Below are 23,073 nucleotides of genomic sequence, written 5' to 3'. Positions count from 1 at the left end.
GGTGGTAGTAACACATCCACGGAGAATGCTGGGAAGCAGCGCTGGGGAATTTGTAGATCCAAATACATATTATTTCCCACTCCTTGGCTCTAGGAGATGGACAGAAAGGCCAAAAATGGATTCAGGGGCCGACATCCACTTCTGGGTCTCCCACCACATTTTCCCAAGAACAGAGACGTCCACTTCCTCCAGTCTGTCCACTCTTTCCCTCTGCTCTGCTGAGCTAGGGTTTTCTCTTAGCGTTTTCCCTCCCGACTCCTCACCAATATAGCTGAGGCAGCTGATAAACTTAGGAGAAAGTCACAAGGAAAAAGTTATATTATCTTGAGGGTAGAACTGAATGATGATCAAACACGCATTAATAAGTTGATATATATCTTTTTTATTATGCACAGATAAAGGACTTAAAATTGTGGTTATCAAAACTATACATCTAAGCATGTTCATAAAATTGCCAACACATTGAACAGAGAAAAGAATACAACAGGGGTGTTCAAACTGGCCACAGGGATTTTAAGGGTACTCTTTTTACCCTGATAGATGAAAAACAGCAACAAAATCAGGCTCACTCAGGAAAAACCAGAAGAGAGAAGCATTGTATTTGGAAACTGAGAATAGTCCTTGTTAGAAAAACATCTGTCAGTTTCATGAACAACCCCTGGATAACACAAACAGGAAAAAGGTCACACACACACAATTCGGCCAACCAAATGTGCTCTGTCACCACAACCGGCGCTACAACCATCACTCACACCATGAGGTAGTTACTGTACGAAATGACCAGCATACATGTACGCACCCCCCACACACTCACAATCACGCCCACTACAGAACACACACAGAAAATGGGTTTACAATCTTATCACAGACAAGGAAAAGACCATTTTTGTTTGTTTGTGTAGACAATGCTATAGAAGCAGCTCAGAGAAGACACCTCTGACTTTAGAAATAACAGAGAACTGCTGGTGAACACCACATGGTGAGAAGCTATACAGAATCCCACCGACAGACACTCTGCCTGGGGAGCTTGGAGCATTTCAACAAGAGCTTTGGCTTGATCCAACAAACAAAACAAAATGGTCTCTGTGCATTAGAGTGTAGCTGGCAGAAGTAACAAAAGACTTTGTAGACAGAAGCATTTAATTGGAATATAACAACAGTTTTAAAGAGACTTGTAGAACTTGTTATAAACTAGAGCTTGTACTTTGTATTAAACTGTGAAGTATGAAATGATTAGAAATGCTGTAATACGAAGCTGGGGAGAGAACACTTTTTTTTAAAGAAACATTTTTTTAGAAACATTTCTGAGATAATTAATGACATTCCCTCTCCAAGGAACATGGGATCAAGTTTATTATCAACATGGATTTCTTGATCTGAATAATACGTCTGACAGTAAGACCCAAAGAATTAAAGGAGGATTTTTTTCCTTCTTTTTAAAATCTTTTCGTTTGCATCCATAAATTTGTAAATTAATTTTAAATTATTTATAAAATCATTGGCAATGTAGCATCTCTTTCAAAAATATACAGTTAATATAATCATCACAAAAGGTTTTATCCCTGTCCATTTAAAGAATTGGATCTTTTAATACCTCTTATTGGCTGATTTTATTTTTAACAGGATGGAAAGGGGTTTTCAAACAGCAAAGAACTGATCAAAAGAATTCACAGTAACTGAAATTAAACATTTCATATGGAGTAATTTAAATTTATCTAAAACACTTAAATATATCTTTATACACACATTTTTGTAGTAAAATATAGCTATATGTGACTTAAAGACTCTAGTCTTCTTTGAAGACATCTTTAAACTTTTTTATACATAGAATATGCTAAAACAATACATTCTGCTGAAGGTTAGGCAAAGCGCATTATTTTCAAACACAGGTAGCATAATCTAGGTCCTCCACTCTGGTACTCTTATGTTAAAAAGTTAACTGAAGGAAATAAATTCTCTAATCTCACATCTTCATTTGTATGTGGAAATCTGCAAAATTTTCAATAAACCAATGTAGATAGCCTGGAAATCTTAGCCCTCGAGTAATCTGTTCTGGTTAATATTATATAGATTGAATATCTATACTTATCAAATCAGAGTATTATTCTATGATGGGGTGATATGTCTATCATATCAGTGACTAATATGACAGATCAGTATCATATCAATGACTGTCAGTATTTCTACCTGCCTGTGGGTGATGGACACTGCCCTCAGGTCTTGGGTATTATCAACATTTTCTACTTAGGGTTCCATTCACAGAACTAGGCACAACTTCCTTATTTTAAGGGCTGTAAGATTCATTTATGAATGTTTCAGGGTAGAAGCTAGCCTGTTCTTTCTGTAGGATTAGGGGTCTTTTGGGGGAGAATTCTGGAAGATGAGTATTTCTCTGTAATGAAGCTATCCTCAGTAGTAAATGAATTGGCATGGCAACTTTCCTTGGCCTTCTTTTTCAACACAATCAGTTGAGCTTATTTTAGCTGCAAAGTGGCATCATACTATTCCATTTTAACAAAATCCATCTGGAATATATTTAAGGCAAGAGAACTAAAGCAGTCCACATGAGCGCCCTTTCCCAGATCTCAGCACTTTCCTGGCAGAATTGGTGACACTGTTCAGATAACCAACTGGAAAACGACAGGATCTGCCGAGCATTCGCATGAACAAGAGCTTCCTTTTTCACAAAAGGGTCTATTAAAAAGGTTGACCTGTTTTGAGTGGAAACACTAATTCTCCCAAATACACTTCAGTTGCAACTCTGAAGGCACAGGGTATTTTAAGAAGGGAAATAAATTTTCTTTTTCAATGAAGAAAACAAATGTGCCAGATGACAGTCTACCTGTCCTTGCATATATATTACTGTGCAAATTCCTTTTCAACTTTAAAACTAAATTTTCCCCAATTTATAATTTTTTCAGAACACAGTGTCATAAATGGGCACAAATCAGCAGCCCCAGATTTTGGCCATTTTCAATTTCTATATACTTATGAAGAAATACAAAATTTGCATTAAGACGCATTTGCAGTCAGTGTGAGAGTGTGGGACCGGGGCGCAGGGTGGGGGGAGCGGATAAGGTGACCAGCACTGGTTTTGGCCCAGGTCACGAGAAAGGAATGTTGCTGTGATGTGTGTCAGGCCGCGGTCCCTGAGGGCGGCACCCATCAAGCGGACATCAGCCCCCAGAGGGTGTGACAGCAAAGTGAGAAGTGTGCGTCCAGAAGGTGCAAATTAGACATGGAGGAACACACTGAGAAAATATTGAAGTATTTCTTTTGTTAAACACCTTGGTTCGGTTATGCAAGACTCTTTGGCCATAGCTCCTCACTGGTCCTACTGTCTGGTTATTATCCTCTTACCAACTCCTTGAGTCGGGGTGAATCTCAGGGCCCCAAATGATGGACAGTCTTACCTGGACAAAGCAGCATTTTGAAAACTGGCATGTGTTTCACATTGAAAACCCCCAAGCTCGTGCGGGGCTGGTGGAGAAGGCCACCACCTTGGCTTTCTCACAGGAGTTCTAGTGTGTTACAGAGGCCCAGGGGCCACATGCGCATCGGCCCCGGGCGAGGGAGGAATACAACAGGCGGCCCGGCCCGTATACCGGCATCCGCTCTCTCTTTGCAAGGGCGCCGCGGCGAGGCCGTGGGGCGCGGACACGCGGTGCGGCCGGTCCCTGGGGTGCAGGCGCGGAGCTAGGCGGCGCTGCTGCTGGAGCAGGGCGTGCTCTGCGTGCTGCCGATGCTGTGCGCCGCGCTGCTGTTCTCCGAGGCGGGCGCCGAGGTGGGCACCTGCTGTCTGCCCGCCGTCTGCCCTGCGCGGAGGGAAGAAAAGGGAGCGAGAGACACGCGTGTTACATGTGTGCATCCCTGACAAGGCCAGTTATCGCCCCCTGGGCCGTCTTGCCCGATGTTTCTCTCCAATGTGTGCGGAAGCAGGTAAACCTGACCTTCCACACACAGTAGTTCTGTTTGTTGGTATTCTGTTTTGTTTTGCTTGGTGGAAAGAGAATTGTTTACAAGCTGACTGGTAGTCTTAGTGGCTAAGACCCTGCCAGATGACAATAAATCCCCAGGATTTCAGTGCCGAGGACCTTTGAGGAAACCGCCACCATCCGTACCATGGGATCCAACTGACCAGCCCCAGTGTTCAAGACACACGGCCGATCTCTTCTCATAAAGATACTGTCGGGTTTGGAGGATGAGACCTTTACTTTTTTAATTAAAACTTTAAGAAAAAATGTGTATTTATTTTTGAGAGACAGGGAGCACGAGCAGGGGAAGGGCAGAGAGCAAGGGAGACACAGAATCCAAAGCAGGCTACAGGCTCTGAGCTGTCAGCACAGAGCCCAACATGGGGCTTGAACCTACAAACTTTGAGATCATGACCTGAGCAGAAGTCGGCAGCTTAACTGATTGAGCCACCCAGGTGCCCCAAAAGGGTGAATGAGACCTTTAAACTGTAGTGAGAGAGGCTGGTAGTTAGGAGGCCTTTTTCTGAATATACATGTTCAAAAGGGTGGTGCCTGAGCTACAGCAGAGTAAGCGCTGTGTGTCCCATGAACACGACTCAGCTGAGACATGGAGGCAGGATAAGCTGCCCTCAGGAAAACCTTTCGGGGAAGGAGTTTCACTGTCCGCACCGAGGAACTGTGGTTGCCAGAGAGCAAGTTCCTCTATCCTGCAGTTCGCTGGGGGTGCAGCGAGGATATCTCCTAACACATTACGCATCCCACTTTTCATTAGACATCCCACTGAATTTTAGCTAAGCTCATTCCTTGTGCCAAAATGTGCAGTGCTCTGGAGGAGGAAACCCTGGGTCACACACACACATGGTTTGCATTTAGCCCTGCAAAAGGCCCTAGAGCGAAGTCTTTTCTTCAGCAAAACTGGTCTCAGGGCAGCCCTCAAAAAATGGCTCTCTGTAGGGAAAAGGGATCAATGCTCTCCAATGAAAAACACTGCATTTTCTCTGAAAAGTCAGAGCACAAACAAACAACTTCTGGTCAGCAGTCGCCCCCTTCTAATGTGGGAAGCCCCAGAGGGCCAGGTCTGTTTATGAATGAGCCTGCTCTTTCCTGTCCTGCTGAAATACACAGCTCTCAGCCAGAGAGATAAGCAGCGCTCCAGCCGCTTCATTAAAACAAAACGCACAGAAGGCCCGACCCTTCAAGGATGGGATCTCGGCCCGTTACTTCCATTCCCTTTCTGGGGCCCCTCAAAGGACTCTGCAAAAAGGCAGCTCTGCAAAATGTAGAACTGGCTCATGCCTTCGCGTCTGGTTACAGCTTTCCCTGTCACCCATTTTACAAACCACACAACTACAGCACACATTTTTGCATCAACCTCAGGGCATTTATATGCTTGCTGCATTATTTGGCCTGTGCTGAATTTCCTCTGATTATCTTTTCTTCTGGGACTGTGGGTTAGAGAGGGGATAAGGGGTGAATATTCCTCAGAGGCAGAGAAATTATTTTTTCACTCTTCTTTTTTTTTAGGCAATCTATATTTTGGACCCTCCCTAGCATTACCCTCTACCCTTCATGTATGTATGTAATTAAATATGGCGAGGTCTGCCTCCATGACAGGGACTTTCTGCCAGAAATGCACTTTCCCTAGAGTGGGAGCTTATTTCTAGAAGGAAATCAAATCTCTTAGCTATTTGGATGTCAAAAAATAAAACAAAATGAAAACCCCAGAACAAAATAAACCCCTAAAAGCCTCCAGAGACCCAAACAACGTGTGATATACTTTTAAAAACTCAGCTCTTTAAACCCACATGTTGATCCACACCCAGCTGCATCATTATGTTAGCAATTAGGAGGACGGATGGGGCCGCGCACGAAGCACATTCTTACCGCACTTTTTCCCCATTTAAATAGAGGCTACATCAGAAAAGCAGGAGGAATCAACACTCCACCTTCCCTTTTTGGCTCACTTGTACTCATTTGTTCAGTCTGATAGCAGCTAAAGCAAGGTGGCCTGGCCTCATTTATTGACAGTGAGCAAGTATGTCTCACCCAGAAATGGACATGGGCTTGATTATTCAGAGTCAGGAAAAGTGCCAGTACTACTCCCTGCCCAGGAAGTATGAATACTTGCTTTCTGGTGTCTATTTGCCAAGTGTAATTTGTTGCCATGCCAATTTATTTTAATCAGCGCCCATTAAAAAGGTCTTTCAACTTCCGGTTGTGGAAACTCTTGTGCTATCGCAAAACACTGTCTAAAATGAAAACCCAAGCAAAGCAAAACAAAGAAGCCCCCTCTACTCAGGATTGCAGGATGCATTTCACTATGGGGACAAGTCAACTTAATCTTATAATCTACTGACTTTGAAGTAGCTACACTTTTGGTGAACATTGCAAAATGTACAAAGTTGTGGAATCACTATGCTGGACACGTGAATTAATGTGATACTGTGTGTTGGCTTTATTTCAGGAAAAAAATATTAGGAAAAAAAAGCCAATCTATTGACTTTGAGCCAATAATAATGTGCCAAGTTAAGGTGAATCTTTGAGAATCTGCTCAGAAATACTGAAAATACCATTTTTAGAAATATGAAAAATACCTTCTTCTACCATGATGGCTATTTTCACATATATGAGATTTCTTTTTTAAATACATTTTTAATGTTTATTTATTTATGAGAGACAGAGAGAGACAAAGCATGAGTGGAGAAGGGGCAGGGAGAGGGAGAAGCAGAATATGAACCATGTTCCAGGTTCCGAGTTGTCAGCACGGAGCCCGACACAGGGCTCAAACTCACAAACTGCAAGATCATGACCTAAGCCGAAGTTGGACGCTTTACTGACTGAAGCACCCAGGCACCCCATGAGATTTCTTAATATAGCCAAGTTGTTAAAAGTTTTTACCCTCTGACAAATTATGACAAGGATTTTCTGTTGTCAGATGGAAGCATTGCGACAGAAACAGTCACCCTGAGGGGCACCTGGGTGGTTCAGTCGGGTAAGTGGCTGACTTCGGTTCAGGTCATGATCTTGTGGTTCATGAGTTTGAGCCCTATGTCGGGCTCTGGGCTGACAGTTTGGAGCCTGAAACCTGCTTCAGATTCTGTGTCTCCCTTTCTCTGCCCTCCCCTGCTCACACGCTCTGTCTCTCAAAAATAAATAAATGTTAGGAGCGCCTGGGTGGCTCAGTCAGTTAGGTGTCTGGCTTCAGCTCAGGTCATGATCTCACGGTTCATGAGTTCGAGCCCCGCATCGGGCTCTGTGCTGACAGCTCAGAGCCTGGAGCTGCTTCAGATTCTGTGTCTCCTTCTCTCTCTGCCCTTCCCCTACTCATGCTCTGTCTCTCAAAAATAAACATTAAAAAATAAATAAATAAATGTTAAAAACAAAATTAAAAAAAAAAACAGTCACCCTGAGAAACAAAGTTTCATGTGCAGATGCTTCTGCTTAAAAAGCCAATGGAGTTCCCCGGGTTTTTCCTGAGATGGGCCCTTTGGTTTTTTGCTATCTATTGCAGTGACCTCTGATTCCTTGGAGAACTGACTCTAACACATCCCTTGGGTGACAAATACAACCACCCTGCTTCCAGAGAAGATGGGCAGGGAGGACCTCAGAGCTGAGCAGAACAGACCCACTTAGCAAATGTCAGGAGTTGAAGGAAAGATCCTTGCTCGTGAACATCATAGTTGGCCATGAAGAGAAATGTGTTCAGTCTTCATGCTTTGCTCCTAAAATTTCAAACCCTGCTGAGGAAGAGAGATGTGGGGAGGAAGGAAGGTAGAGGAGGAGGCCTTTGGAGGAGGGTGTGTTCGAACTAATTCCACCCAGTTCACATATTTGCCTGTGGCTAAGCCAAGATACTGCCAGAGATGCTTTCAGAAACAGAAAAATGTATTTCTTAAGGGATAATCTGTTTTAGTTCTTTAGCTTGGCATGGAGTTGTCCTGATCTGAGTTCCTGCCACCTCTCTGGCAGTCTACTTTACAAATGGATTCTTATCTCTGTGTCTTTCAGCATGGCATCCTGGGGGAGAAACTTCATCTCAGCAAGATGTGAATAGCATGGAGAGGCTCGATGGGGAAACAACACCAACAAACGAATTTTAAAGAAAGGTGAGAGGAATCTCAATTATTTGGCCCAGAGGAGAATGTTTGCAAATATCACCCAAAGAGGATTATTATAAAGAAGAGCAGACAGCTGTTCTTTATCTCTCTTGAGGGCAGAACATGAGGAAATGAGTTTAAATGGTAGCACTAAGGATTTAGGTCACATAGAAAAGAACTTGCTGATTATGGGGATTGGTTAGTTATAAGGGGAATTTATGGAATTCTTTCTTGGAAGATACTTAAGCATTGGATTTAAAACCATATGCCTGGGGGTGGCTTAGATTTAATATGACTTGATGCTGGAAAGAGAAAGATGCTGTCTGCAAGGCCTATGTGTTGGTTGCAATTATGGACCAGTTGATGTTTCAACCTCCTGATATCCTAATTGTAATTATTTTACAAGCTTGCTCCCAAAAGGATGGTGAACTCGACTATCTTTAGTTTATACAAATGTTCATTCATTACTTATCATTTCCAAAAATGGTCCCTCCTCACTCTTCGAGCTAAAGATTTTCCTTCTGCAGGGGAAACTCATCAGGAGGGGTACATTTGATGTCGTTATAATTTATGAGGGGGGGGAGATGTTCCAAGGCAGGAATTGAAATCTTTCAAAGTGTCCTGCCTACCTATTTCTTTCTGTATTCCTGCAGTACGGCCATCCTATCTGCACCTGCATTTTGGTTTTCTGTGGCTCTCTCACTTTAACTTAACCTGAGCACATGGCGCTGAGAGTGGCCCCTGCCCTTCTTTACAATCGCACCAGGGCTCCCGTCTGCTCCAGCTGCGTCCTCCTGACCCCTGGGACTCAGCCTCTTGACCCCTCCCTTAGTCACGTCCATCTTCTTGCTGCTTCTCTCTCCACCTGGACTAAACTTGGGAGCCTAAAGAAACTTCAGATTTCTGGAAACATTTGAAGCCCCCAGAGACGCTCCCAATTAAAAGCTCTTACCTGACTCAGGAAAACCTAAGGATGTGCTTGACTTTCACGTTAAGAACACATGGTATGTCCAACTGAGGACTGCTGCACAGAAGCCTGAGGAACTGGGACGGGCACAACTACTGTTAAGACCTCAGCATTTTATACTGCTTCGCGGAATGCAGCATTCCTTCCACTCTTAGATTTTTGTGCTGCCTCTACATCTGAGAAACCGTCAGTATCTTACAGTTTTGTAGGACTTGGGATTTTAGAAGACTTCTCATGTGCATTCTTGCTTAAGTGCTCTCACTGTCAATGACCCTGGGCAGAAGGGATCATGTCTATGTTTACTAAAGGGAAACCTGGTTCACACACTGGGCTCAGGTAACAAGACTAACCATTGAACACACTAGAGCTTCACGTCCCGGGGCTGTACAGACACAGGTGGGGGGAGGCCTCTCCCCAGCACTCCTGCCCTCTTCCGTCTTCCTCTTCTTCCTCTTACTATCATCAGACTGTGAATACATTCTGTTCAGTGGCCCCAAAGGCAAGTTAAATAAAGTAAAGATAAATGATGACAACCTCTAACCCACCCTCCTATACAGTTCTGTCTGCAAAAGGAAGGTCTTTTAGCTTGGAGAATGGGGAGGCTCAATTTTGAACACAATAAACAGTAACTGAGAAGTCTCTAAACTAAACGTAGTCTAGTTCACTCTTCTTACAGGGGTGAGCTAGCGAAATAATTCCAATTAGGCTACCAAGAGACTGAGACGTTGACTGGTACGTAATCGCAACCTACACAGAGGCCTAGAGAAAAATCTCACCAAATGACACTTTAGAGATTTTATTTTTAAAGTTCATTTATTTATTTTGAGAGAGAGAGAGAGAGAGACAGAGCGATAGAGACAGAGAGAGAGAAACAGCAAGAGAGAGAGAGAGAGAGAGAGAGGAGAGAGTGGGAGAGGGGCACAGAGAGAGGGAGAGAGAATCCCAAACCGGTTCCATGCACAGTCAGCACAGAAACTGATGTGGGGCTCGAACGTACACAACCATGAGATCATGACCTGAACTGAGATCTAGAGTTGGTCACTTAATTGACTGAGCCACCCAGGTGCCCTGACACTTTACAGATTTTTAAAGGGCATCAGCCTACAAGGAAAAAGAAAAGGGCAGGAGTGGTGAAAGCAGCAATCAAATACTGGAAGCTGGTGAAGAAATGGGTGAGTAGTAAGTGAACTAGCAGATTTAAGAGAGCCAGAACCTAAGCCAACAGTAAGAACAGATAAGCAACAACTAAGTTATAGCATAGAACCCTCACAAACTCAGGAAATGGTGGCATCACGTACTCCCAAAGATGGGTTAAACTTAAGGCTGCAAGCCCTAGGGTTGACCGACTGCTGTATAAACAGCAGTGAGATTTTTCTAAATTCCCTTCTCTACCCTGGGGGGCGGCGGGGGAGGATCCTGCCCTTCCTCTTCCAGAAGGAAGACAGAAAGCTCACTCTCTGGAAGATGAATCTGAGAGTTCCAGGAATGACCAATACGAAGACCGCGGAGAGCAGAGAACCCAACTGAAAGAAGATTAAATGAATGTCCTGTTCGTTGAATGTGGTGGTGCTCAGAATGTGGACAGCCAGACCTACATTCCACAGGAATAAAACAGGAAAACTTCTCTTATAGAAAACCTGATGAGCTCAAGAGGAAAGATCCAAAGATGAATTACTAGAAGTTATTCAATAAAAGGCAGCCAGATCACCCTAAGGGCACTTCACAATCAGTAGAACCCATCCACATGCTCAGAGCTTACTCATTCTTTAATAATCCTATATTAATATTCTCAGAGGGATAAGATATTACACCCATAAGAATAGGATATATATTTTTAATTCATAGGAAAAATGTCTTCAAATTAAAATATTTGAATGCAGTATTTGAAAATTCAGTAGGAAACTAAAAGATAAAGATGACGAAATATCTTTGAAAATAAAGGAAAAAAGTAGAAAACAGAAAAGAAAGGAAAATTAGGGGAACATTCAAGAGGTTCATCTTTACAATGATTTCTAGAATGAAAGAACAGAGAAAAAAATGAGAAAAAACAAATGCTTCCAAAAATCTCAGTGCTGGAGAACATGAATTTCTATACTGAAAGAGCTCAATTAACACCCAGCATAAAGTGTGAAATCCACCTAAATCAAGGACCGTTATTGTAAAATTTCTTCCAGAAGAACAAAACAAAACAAACAGGCCAGGAATTTGAATGGCTTTGAGTTTCCCAAAAGTAATCTTCAGAGCCAAAGTTCAATGAGGAGTGCTTCTAAAATTCTAAAGAAAAATTATTTATGACCTAAAATTCTATACCTCACCAAACTACCCACCAAGTGTTCATATAAACGGAGGGTATTTCAGATATGCAAGGTGTGACAAACATTTACTTCTTATGTACCCTTTTGACAAAGGAGGAGGAAGACATGGAATGCATGACACAAGCCATTCAAAATTCCAAGGTGCAAGGAATTCCCAGAACAATAGCGAAAGAATATAAGAAGACAGAAGTGTCCAAACATAGAGGGCAACCAGTTCAGACAGGAACAGGTCGAAAGGCTCCAGGAAAGATTTAGTGAAGAAAATGAATCAGTGGAATATTGTCTGAATGCATTCAGAAGAGACTGAGACAATTGGCAGAAAGTCAACAGATGAATTAGTACAGAAAACTAAGCTGGGTGCCTGGGTGGCTCAGTCAACTGAACATCTGACTCTTGGTTTGGGCTCAGGTCATGATCCCAGGATCATGGGTTGAAGCCCTGCATCAGGCTCTGTGCTGATGTCTAGCCTGCCTGGGATTCTCTCTTTCTCTGCCCCTCCCCCACTCATGTGAGCACTCTCGCTCACTCTTGCTCTCTCTCTCTCTCTCTCTCTCAAATAATAAATAAATAAATAAATAAATTTTAAAATAAAAAAGGGGCTAAAAATTAAGCTAACGTGGGAAGAGGAGGGGAGAGATAATCATTAATTGTAGGGAAAATTAAAAGTCATGCAAGAGAAACAATAATATACTACACAGCTAAATTGTGATTAGCATTTAGGTAGTTATAATGTAAACAGTAAATACTGATCTACCCAAAATTTCACTATAATTCTGTTAAGAGGATGGTAGGGCTAGGGGGACCATCAGGGGTGTGAATGTATAATTGGGACACAGTGATGACAAAGAACTGAATTATCATTTTTCATTGTAGGTTGACAGAAAAAGCCTAAAGCTTTTTAAGTCAAGAAGTAGCAATACTCTACATCTATTATTTTGATATATGGATTAATATCCAAAACAATCATCTAAGGGTCAGGAATGGTGCTCTGAGGAGCAAGAAAAGGGAGCGGGGCAGTAGGGGGCTCACGTTCTTCTAACAAGTCTTCTCGAACTATTTCAGTCTTTAAACTATGTGCACAGGATACTGCAATAGGGCTAAAAAGTTTTACTAAAAAATAAAAGTAAATACTTTTGCCCCTCACATCAAAAAAATGACAGATACAATTCTGCATATGATGGTTGGGACTTCCGAGGATACAGATCTGGGACTCCTGCACTAGCCAGGTTCGCAGGAACATGAAGATGCTATGGTTCCTTTCCAGCACCATGTCTATTCCGATGGTTGCTCCTCTCGGTGGCATATTCGTAGATAATGGAAGTTTTAGGAATGGAGTTTTCCAGAGTTTATATAGCCTCCAGGAGATTCGCTTACGGCACCCAAAACTGTGATATGACAGAGGACGGACCCAGCTTTTTTAGACTAATGCACATTCCAGGTGTGTAAGAATATATTCACAATCAAACATGTGACTTCGTTTTGTGCTCTGTGCTCAGATGGAATGAAAAAGCATAACCAAAGAGAATGTGTCTAAATTAGGGATTGTTTTTGACGTAGAAGCAGATGCTGCTTGAAGCCCCAAATATCCCATACAAGGTCTGAGTTTGACAGTGTAGGTTATTGTGGACGTTGAATGCATCGAGTGTGTGTCTGTATACACACCTCGTAGCATTAGAATCTCTTTTCATCTAACCTTGCTGCGAGCTGATCCAGGTAGGAAACTGAAGGAGTTCTGGACTGGGCCTTTTTCACACTTATGTGACGTTGGTTTTCCTTATGAAAAGTCTTTAAAATGAACCAGAGGCTACAGCTTCTAATAAAAAGTCATTCTGAAGCTGCATCATATGTGATGCTAGCAGGGTTAGAGCCCAAATGACAGTGTCTATAAACCTTTTAACTTCCAAATCAGTGTAATTTATATTGTTCTGGAAACCATAACAGGAAGGGGTTTTGGTTCTGTTTTTCTTTAATCTACTTCCAAACCTATTTCTATATTAACAAAATGTAAAATACCCTACCCTTCAGTATCTGGTGTGTGGGAGGAGGGAGCAGGAGCGACAAACCTTGGAATTTCATGAGCAGAGCAATAAATGCCATAAAACCAAGCTTTGCTTTTTATCAGGTTTGCGACCGTGGCTGTGCACAAGAGTCTGGGATTACTGGAGTGAGCTTGGTGGGGTGTGTGCCAATAGTGAGTGCCATGTGGTAGCCCGTTACTGCCTGGCCCCGTCTGCCGGGCCCTACTCGGCCTGAGATGAACTTCCAGGGTTTGAGGTATAGCTCTATGGCCAAGGTCAGTCCTGGCTCAGCAGGCACACCTTAAGCATCGGTGGATAACCAGCCCGTATAAAATCCTCAGGGCTACAGAGTCTTTTTGGCGTAGTTCCACATACATTCCCAACATATAGCATAAGCTGCCAACGGCCCTAGAACCTCCCAGCCAGGCAGGAGATTGGGAAAGATTCCAAGGAACGGCTAGGGCGAGATCTGGACGTATCAGTGCGCCTCTGACAAATTACTTACTCTAAAATGCTCCTCTGCTAAAAACTGTCCCTTTTGGTGCCTGTATGAACACTGTTCATGTGGAAGAATATGCCTATAAATTGACTCCCAGAGGTCTGCATAGCCTCAGAATCATTACATTTAGGATTAAGAGTCTCATTTTTCTCTCTCACATGAAATATATCTCACTCAAACATCACAGATTAGGAACAATAATTTGAGGACTCAAAGCCCCACTATCACACCTCCTCAGCTTGTGCTTTGGATTGTGTGACTTCCCGTGCTAGGCACAAAGGGACCCAGTCTCCTTCAGCCACAATCTAAAATATCTCAGCCAGGGATGGAGCATTTGAAGTAAAAATTCCAGTTAGGGATTAAGAGATGGCGTCTCAAAATGCCCTTCTGTGCTTTGCTTCCCTTTAAGGCAGCCATCTTTTCAGCTTGTCTGGTTGAACGGCTCACAGTAAGGCCAAAGATCAATGGAAAATGAATGAAATTCTAACTAGAAAGGCTGAATCTGCCACTGCCCTGGGTCTGATCAATCAAGCACAATTTGCCTAGATTCACAGTATGAAGTGCAAGTATCCAAGGACACATAAACCTAAGTAGTTCAATAGACATACGCCAAAATGCATGTCTTTCTTTCCTACATCTATCTGCAAGGAAACAAAGAAGGAAGCAGCAGAAGGTGGTCCATTGGTTCCTTCCCCACCTTACTCGCCTCCCCCTGCCAGGCCTGCATTCCACACTGGGGTCAGAACAGGTTCTCTGTTCCAGCCAGAATGTTTCAACCTTGGGATTGAGTGGAAGGGGCAGAAAGGGGGGCATATCAGGATTTGGGGGGATGAGGAGAACAGCTTGAAAACAAAGTGCCTTGTTTCACCATTTTTTATTTGTTTGCAAATCATGAAAATATATTTTAAAAATTTAAACAATTTTATAAAAGAAAGACATGAGAATTTTATGCTTATCAAAGAGGACATGGCATGGGTTTTAAAACGGTCAAGAAATTCTGGTGTAAGCCACCGGGACTAGGGACTCTGGTGGGCAGTGTGCAACATCTTGGCAGACAGGACAGTAAGATCTTCCTTTTTCACTTCCTGCCCATTCATATGTCTGCACCGAAGTGTTTAGCTTTGAGGGAAGGGTTTGTATGTCTAGTTTGTCTACATTAATTTTCCTTAATTCAACCGTAACCACAAAATAGCTTTATTAGTAGCTAAACTTGACCAACATCTCAACTGCAATTAACATAGTCTGAACATTTCTTTCTTTTTTAAATATTTACTTTTGAGAGAGAGAGAGAGAGAGCAAGAGTGCATGAGGCTAGCAGTGAAGGGGCAGAGAGAGAGACAGAAACACAGAATCTGAAGCAGGCTCCAGGCTCTAAACTGCTAGCACAGAGCCCTGTGTGTGGCTCGAACTCATGAGCTGTGAGATTATGACCTGAGCTAAAGTCGAACGCCCAACTGACTGAGCCACCCAGGCGCCCTTGAACATTCCTTTTCTGATGGTGCTTCAAGTAAATTGTATTTTTGCAAAACCCCATTTATGCCAAATATGTACATGTGCAAATGGTGGGGATGAACTTTCTGTCTCGTGTGTCATTCCCTCCATTCATCCATGCAATGAAACCCGAAAGCTCGGCTGTGTGGCAGATACGCAGCAACTACTCTCTAACAGTTACACTCACCTGTGTGAGAATAGATGTACCACAAGGCCCCCGTCAGGAGTGCTCCGATTACAAATGCTGCAAATGCGATGCCCATCACGGTGAGGGTGTCCAGGCCATGGAATATCTCTACAAAGAAGGGAAACCAAGGCATGCTTTCAGTGAGTCTGCATCGTACCTAACAATTTTGTATCTGTGCCACAAGCACTGTTGGAAAGTCTGAGCCCTGACTAATAAAACAAGGATGAAATGAGGATTCCAAGAAAATTCAGTGTATTTGAAATCTGTGTGTTTTCCCCCCAAAGAAAAATGAAATGATCAGATTTCCAAGATATTTCCCTCAGTTTGCAGCCTCTGTGTGAAGATGCTTTGGAAAATGAACTTCCGTGATTGAAATGTGACCCACAACTTCTTATTCATCAAACACTTTGAGCAACGAGACAAGAAAACACACTTCAAATACTCTACAAACATGTTCACATGAACATTTACAAGTATGAGAGATGGGGCGCCTGGGTGGCTCAGTTGGTTAAACCTCCGACTTCGGCTCAGGTCAGATCTCACGTTCGTGGGTTCGAGCCCCGCATTGGGCTCTGTGCTGACAGCTAGCTCAGAGCCTGGAGCCTGCTTCCAGTTCTGTGTCTCCTTCTCTCTCTGCCCCCCCCCCCATGCTCTGTCTCTCTCTGTATCAAAAATAAAACATTAAAAAAAAATAAAAAAAAAAATAGAAGTATGAGAGATGACCAGAAGAAAGGGAGTGCCAAGGAGGAAACATGAGGTAAGGATCAACTCTTCCTAGAGATTCTAACATTTCAGTGGTCTCAGATCAAACCCTCCATCTCAACAATTATGTACTGTATCATTTGAAACAACCTACTCTTTTACAATTTTCCAACCGTGATCTTTCTATGAGGGGAACGGAAACACATCTTGGTGTGTAGAGATGTCAGTTTTATGGTCAGCAAAACATATAAATAGAACCAATTGTTCCTCTACTTGGCAAAGATATTTATACTTGAAATTAATTCCAGGCCACAGAAATAGAACATTTCTTGAGAACCACCTTCTTGAATCACTTATACAAAGTTAAAATCACTTTCTAAGAGAGAAAGGTTTTCAGTGGAATAAAATTTCCAAAGTGTCAGTTTTTTAACATGAATTTAAGGTATAGGGTCTCCCCAGTATTTCAATACCACTTCTGTGTTCCTCTCGAGTCAGAAGTGACTCCAGCTGATGTCCATATGAATTAAATCACTTTGCCTTTCATCTCACTTCAGTGTAAAAGATCTAACTGTAGACAACTGTGACTCCCCAGAATTAACCTGTAAGGGCGCAGGAAAAGTAGGTCACGCTGGCAACGATTCTGGAAATTTGGAATTCCCAACCTGGTGGCTACTCTTCTAGGCACGTGCCCTTTGGTATGTTAACTTATGAAAAATGGGGATTGTACGACTTCACCTGAAGGCAGGGAGTGAAGAAAAGGAGTTTGTAAAAGGTCTGGGGATCCTGAGGAAGGAGTAAGAATTGGGAAGAACTCTGGAGGTCAAGACGAACCAAACCATCAACAAAATTTAGTCTAGACTGAGGGTATTAAAAGATGATTTGCCTTTTTATGCTTACAGAGGCAAAAATGAGGCATGAATGAAAGTTTTGGTAAAACTCCTTCGAAATTCTAAAAATGGAGATGTCATTTATGAAAATCAGACTGGGTAACTATGAGAGAAATGCATCCATATGTGGCTCTCTGTGGGTTCATGATAATGTTCCATAATATTGTTCAAGTAAGATCCTTAATTAGAACAGTTTAGTGCTTTACATAAAGGAACTCTCTAGACCTTCAAGTGTAATGTATGGGGTCAGCCATAGACACTGACCCAGACAGTCGTAGGGAAGAAAAAAAGCACAGATTCTCCTCATAACGCAACATCACCTAGAAGAGTTTCTGCGGGTCTAGCCAGGAAGCCCAGGCTCTAGTCCTGCCTGACTGCCAATTATAACCACAGGCAAGTCACCTAAATATCTTTTGGTCAGAGTTTTCGTCCATAGTGAGTGACAGAATAAGCCCAGATGATCTCCAAGGCATCATGTTGTAGCAATTGGTCTCTTTCTTTTTTTCATGCAAGACTCCCCACGTCCCCTACAACCCACCCCACCTTGGACTAGAGATTGTCTAGAAGATACAGCAGCTAGTTCCCTTAGCACTACTTCTCTGAGCAGGTAATACTGTTGATGACAGGGAAGCAAACCATTCCCATCCCTGTAAGTGAATGCTTTTAGATCACAGCTGATATAAGTGTGCAAATACTGAATTCTTCTCTCTAAAGCTAAATAAGGCCACACATGCCAACAAATAACTAATTAATATTTTAAAAGAGGCAAAAAGGAAAAAAAAAACCCAGAAGGATGAAGGAAGGACAGAGAAAAGGAAAAAGAAAATACAAGATTATGAAAAAATGGGGAAGAAGGGGAATGGGAGCAGAAGTCTCCTTATCAAAACTGAAAACTTGCCAAATGCTCCTTAACTAACTCATTCTTATAAAAATCCCAAGAGGCTTCATTTCAAAATAGATGCATAAATGGGAGCTTGGGTGGCTCAGTGGGTTAAGCATCTGACTTCAGCTCAGGTCATGATCTCACAGTTTATGAGTTCAAGCCCCGCATCAGGCTCTGCGCTGACAGCTAGCTCAGAGCCTAGAGCCTGCTTCAGATCCTGTGTCTCCCTTCCGCTCTGCAACTCTCCCATTCATGCTCTCTCTCAAAAATAAATAAACACTAAAAAAGAAAATAAAAAAACCAAACAAAACCCAAAATAGATGCATAAAGACTTACGTGGAGGAACAGGATTCGGTTCCTTAATGCTTAGACTGGTTTCTGGGGAAAAAAGAAAAGAAAAGAAAGAAAAAATACATAAATCATGATGCATTCCACAGAGAAACCAAGTTTTAAGCAAAAGGTCATCAAAATCTAAGCAGAAACTGACACTTTCCTATTTGTTAATAAATACTTCGTGAAACCTTTGCTCAGTTATCCTCTTTAGATACCAAAACTGTAACACGGGCTACTCAGAAACTTTAAGGACTGCACTTTGTTAACCATCAATTGTATAGGTTCTCCAAATTGCAGAAAACCTGAAGGCCAACTTAAGGAATCTGAGTCTGACAATGTATGTGTGTGTGTACACACCTTTGTATTTATTAACAAGAGGATTCGATACCTTCAAATACCGTATTTCTCCAGTGTATTCATGATGTTCTTCCGCTTTCAAAAAAATCCTTTAATGTACACAAATTCTGTAAAACTGTCTTTATTCTTCTTTCTTTAGTGGCATTACCCTCTAGTTCAGCTCCCTTTCATCCCACGTCTGCGTTATTACAGATCTTTCCTAACTGGTCTTCTTGTGTCCCCACTGCCCTGCTGCCCCTGTCCCAAATATCTCCTCCTCTAGATTTTACTCAAGACTGAATTTTTCTGAGCCCAGAGCTGATTATGTTATTGTCCTGATTAAGCTGCTCCATGACTTCCTGCACTCACAGGAGAGAAAATCCAAACTCCAGCACAGCACACTAAGTTCTACCTTCCTCCTCAACTGACCTGTCTGTAGCCTCCTTTCCCAGGGGTCATTCACCCATATTTATTTAAGCTCCCTAAACTCTCCATGCTGCTCTATGTCATCACGCTTTGCAGGCCATTCCCTGAAACACCCACCTGCCCTAGACCTGCTTAGTTGGCATTTTCACTGGGAGGCCTCTGCCTCCCCCACTGCCCGACCTCCATCCCAGCAGGCCGGGCTCACCCTACACTTGTTGTACATATACTACATCACATCGTACTCTTCGACATTGTCTTCTGCCCTGAGGGCAGGGTCAAGTTCTTCCTCATCTGTACATCTTCAGGGCTCAGCCTAGCATAGAACCGGCTGGCCAGAAAATATTCAGTGAAGGACGGTTAGAGTGTTGATACACTTTTCAAAAATGGAGACAATAGAAGAAGCTTGGAATAAGGCTATATAGAAAATGCTCTGACATTCCTATAATGCTTTCGTGTTCAAATCTCATGTGAGGTTCACACCAGCCCTGTGAGGGAGGCAGAAAAAGAATTCTTATCACTATCTTACAAATGAGCATCCTGAGACTCTGATATCATGTGACTTGCCCAAGGTCACAGCTGGAAAGCATCAGGGCAGGGGTTGATCCCAAATTCTAGATTCTGCTTAGGACGCTTAGTAGGCTAATGACTAGGGAGTGTCATTCTGTCCTTAAAGGAAAACACTGATTAAGAAGATATTTGTGACTAACAGAAAAGCACAGATCATGAACTAAGAATAAATTTTATTTACCTACTCATTTATTTTGCAAGCGCGCACGCGCGCGCGAGAGAGAGAGAGAGAGAGAGAGAGAGAGAGGGAGGGAGGGAGGGAGGGAGAAAGCATGAGTGAGCAGGACAGGGGCAGAGAGAGAAATCCAAGCAGTCTCCATGCTGTCAGTGCAGAGCCTCACAAACTGCAAGATCATGACCTGAGCCAAAATTAAAAGTTGAAAGCTTAATCAACTGAACCACCCAGGTGTACCTTTATTTATTTGTATTTTATAGATTTTTTTTTAGAGAGAGAGAGAGAAAGCATGAACAAGCAGGGGAGAGAGGCAGAGGGGAGGCAGTGAGAGAGACAGAGAAAATGAGAGAGAGTATCTTACTTAGGTAGGCTCCACACTCAGCATGGAGCCCGACGCAGAGCTCTATCCCATGACCCCGGGATAATGACTTGAACTGAAATCAGGAGTTGGACATTCAACCAACTGAGCCACCCAGGTGCCCTAAATTTCATAGTTTTAGGTGACTGAAAAAAAAACTCAAAAGAATATTTTGTGACATATGAAATTTATGTGACATTCAAACCTATCCCATAAATAAAGTTTTCTTTATTTGAATACAACCATGCTCATCATTCCTGTATTATTTACGACTGCTCGTGCTTGCAGGCTGTAAGAGCAGCCGGGACTGTATGAGGAACAAGCCCAAAACACTGTCTGGCCCTTCAGAGAAACAGTGCTGAGTCCTGGCACAGACACTTCCCGGCTCTTTAGAAATTCGAGTGGTCAGTGTTTAGCACCTCTCTTCACCTCCATTTCCTCTCCATAAAGAGGGAACACAAACCTTGTGTTGGAATCCACAGGGGAGTGAAAAGAACTTGTGAAAAGCTGACCAAACAAGCAGCATCCAAGGTCACTGTCTATAAAAATAAAGATGCCACACAGGATTATAAATTCTCAGGATTAACCATCTCAGCTGGGCTCCCTACATCCTCGCAAAACGAGGTATCCGGGTCCAGCTCTAGGGGAAGGCATGCTCCCAGAGGAATCAAAGCCACAACTGAATGGTGCCCCCTGGAGTTGTGCAACATGGTGGTACAGGGGTGAGGACATGTGCAGGTTATACTGAAATAGAATTACTAAAATTAAAATGACTGTGTGTTTTTAAGAAAATCTATTTCAGTAGGCAGAACACACACTGACTACAAAATGCACATGAGACTGTCTCCCAGGAGTTTGATCCCATCAGCCTATTGGCAGTGATAAAATAATGAAGGTGATGCCTTACATTTGTACATGTGTATAGTGTTTTACAATTGGCAAATAGCCTTCTCTTGGATTTTCTCATTTTAAACTCCCAAGAACCCTATGAAGTAGGGGTATCTAACCACAAAATTCTACTTCCAAGATGCAGTGGTTTGATTTGCTGAACTAAGTCCAAAGGCATTTAAAGGTCTCTATAGTGTTCATCATGTGAGAAATATACACACGTCTGGGAAGAGTTCCATCCAATCAACCGCCCATGGCTGAACTTTGTCACTCAGAATCCCTAAGTGGTTTTAAATAATGACTCTCCCTGAAGGAGACCTCATGTGAGAATTTGGGTTTTAGAGCAAGGCCTATGTGATGGATGGCATTGTTTTAAAAGTCTTAATGGACTTAGGCTATGATCTAATCCTCTTCCCCCACCCCAAATAGAGGCCTTCTCACAGCTAAACAGAAACATTTGGTGCTTATTTCCCCTGGGGTGAAGTTCCTCCATAAACAATAACAAGCACAAGCTGCAGCACTGAGGTTACAGGATTCTATTCTCCTTTCTGTTCCAAAAATCCCCAATAACCTCCGTGTATGACTAAAGAAGTCTGATCTCCACCGGAACCCTATAATTGAGCTGGCACGCTGCAAGGAAAACGGGAACGCAGTGACATTTACTTTTGGTTTAAGGGTAAGATGGGAAGAAAGGAATCCTTGCTATTGCTGCAAAGAGAATTTTAACAATAGAGATTCATTTGCAGAAAGAACAAACTATAATCAACATTCTGAGTTAAATCGTTTCATATACTCTTGAGCAAATTTTGGTCTGCCTCTAGAACCAAATTTCAGATTGGTGGGCATGGTTTTCATACATGGGATATTTCTGGGGTTATGCATGAATAACTGACCACAGCTTTGAGCTTCCAGCTTTCAATTCAGTTCTCCTAAATATGGTAGGATTGAGCCGGCCCACGGGGAAACAAGGTGTTTACATCTATTGGTGTTTGTCAAAGAGGGAATGATTGGTAGATGAAGAAGCTGGGGACTCAGGAGGCCTCTGTGCAGACCCCAATTAACATGCAGTTTTTACTAATTTCACTGTTAATGAACCCCTTCTCAGGGTTCTTTCCATATTTATGGGATTCATTGCAATTGCCCTGTCACTTATCCACACCCTTCCATTTGATCATGGTTCTTACCTGGGGTGATATTTGCCCCCTGCAACCTACCAGGACATGTGGAAATGTCTGGAGACATTTTGGGGTGTTACAATGGGTAGTGAAGGGATTTGCTACGGGCGTCTAGTGGATAGAGACCAAGGATGCTGCTCAAAATCCTATAATACACAGGACAGAAGAATTATCCAGCTCAAAACATCAACAGAGGCAAGGTATAAACCTCTGCATTACACAAGGCCTTACAGACGGGATAATGGGTTTACTATATGCTGAGCATACAGCAGGTGCCAATAAGCATTTCTTGAATAACCATAATTATCACGTATATCTTATTACTGTGTACATCTCCCCAAAACAACCTTCCTGCTGCTTTCAGAGCAGTCTTCCTAAATGATATGATTATTGTTCCCTACCCAAGGTCTTTTTTTTTCTTTAAAGATTTTATTTTATTTTTTAACTAATCTCCACACCCAATCAAGGGCTTAAACCCACAACACAGAGGTCAAGAGTGACATGTTCCACCAACTGAGTCAGCCAGGTAACCCAATCTTTGATAATTCTTAACTTTTAGAGGTGCATGCTGGAATATTTATGGATGAGATGAAATTTCTGGATTTCCTTTAAAACAATTCAGGGACATAAAGTGTTAAACAAGTTAGGCCATAAATTGGTAGTTGCAGAAACTACATGTAGGATATGTGGTAGTCCATTCTTCTACTCTACTCTACTCTACTCTACTCTATTCTAGTACATATTTGAAATTTTCCAAAGAAAAAGTCCCTACGATACCACTCTCCCTTGCTGGAT

The 23,073-nt window shown here is 42.5% G+C and overlaps 1 protein-coding gene across 1 annotated transcript in view; it reads right to left on the bottom strand.

Moving 5' to 3' along the window:
* Positions 1–362: 362 nt before the first annotated feature.
* TGFBR3 (transforming growth factor beta receptor 3) overlaps positions 363–23,073 on the bottom strand; it is a 200,119-nt gene continuing 177,408 nt past the window's right edge. The window contains exons 15-17 of the mRNA XM_029945804.1: positions 18,357–18,398; positions 15,549–15,656; positions 363–3,815 (exon numbers count right to left, since the gene is read on the bottom strand). Of these exons, the coding sequence (XP_029801664.1) occupies positions 3,697–3,815; positions 15,549–15,656; positions 18,357–18,398 (269 nt within the window). The 3' untranslated portion in view covers positions 363–3,696. The remainder of the gene's footprint in view (positions 3,816–15,548; positions 15,657–18,356; positions 18,399–23,073) is intronic.

The sequence above is a fragment of the Suricata suricatta genome, chromosome 8, assembly GCF_006229205.1.
Source record: "Suricata suricatta isolate VVHF042 chromosome 8, meerkat_22Aug2017_6uvM2_HiC, whole genome shotgun sequence".
Taxonomy (NCBI): domain Eukaryota; kingdom Metazoa; phylum Chordata; class Mammalia; order Carnivora; family Herpestidae; genus Suricata; species Suricata suricatta.
The sequence above is the reverse complement of the archived record's forward strand: the minus strand, read 5'-3'. Positions and strand labels throughout refer to the sequence as shown.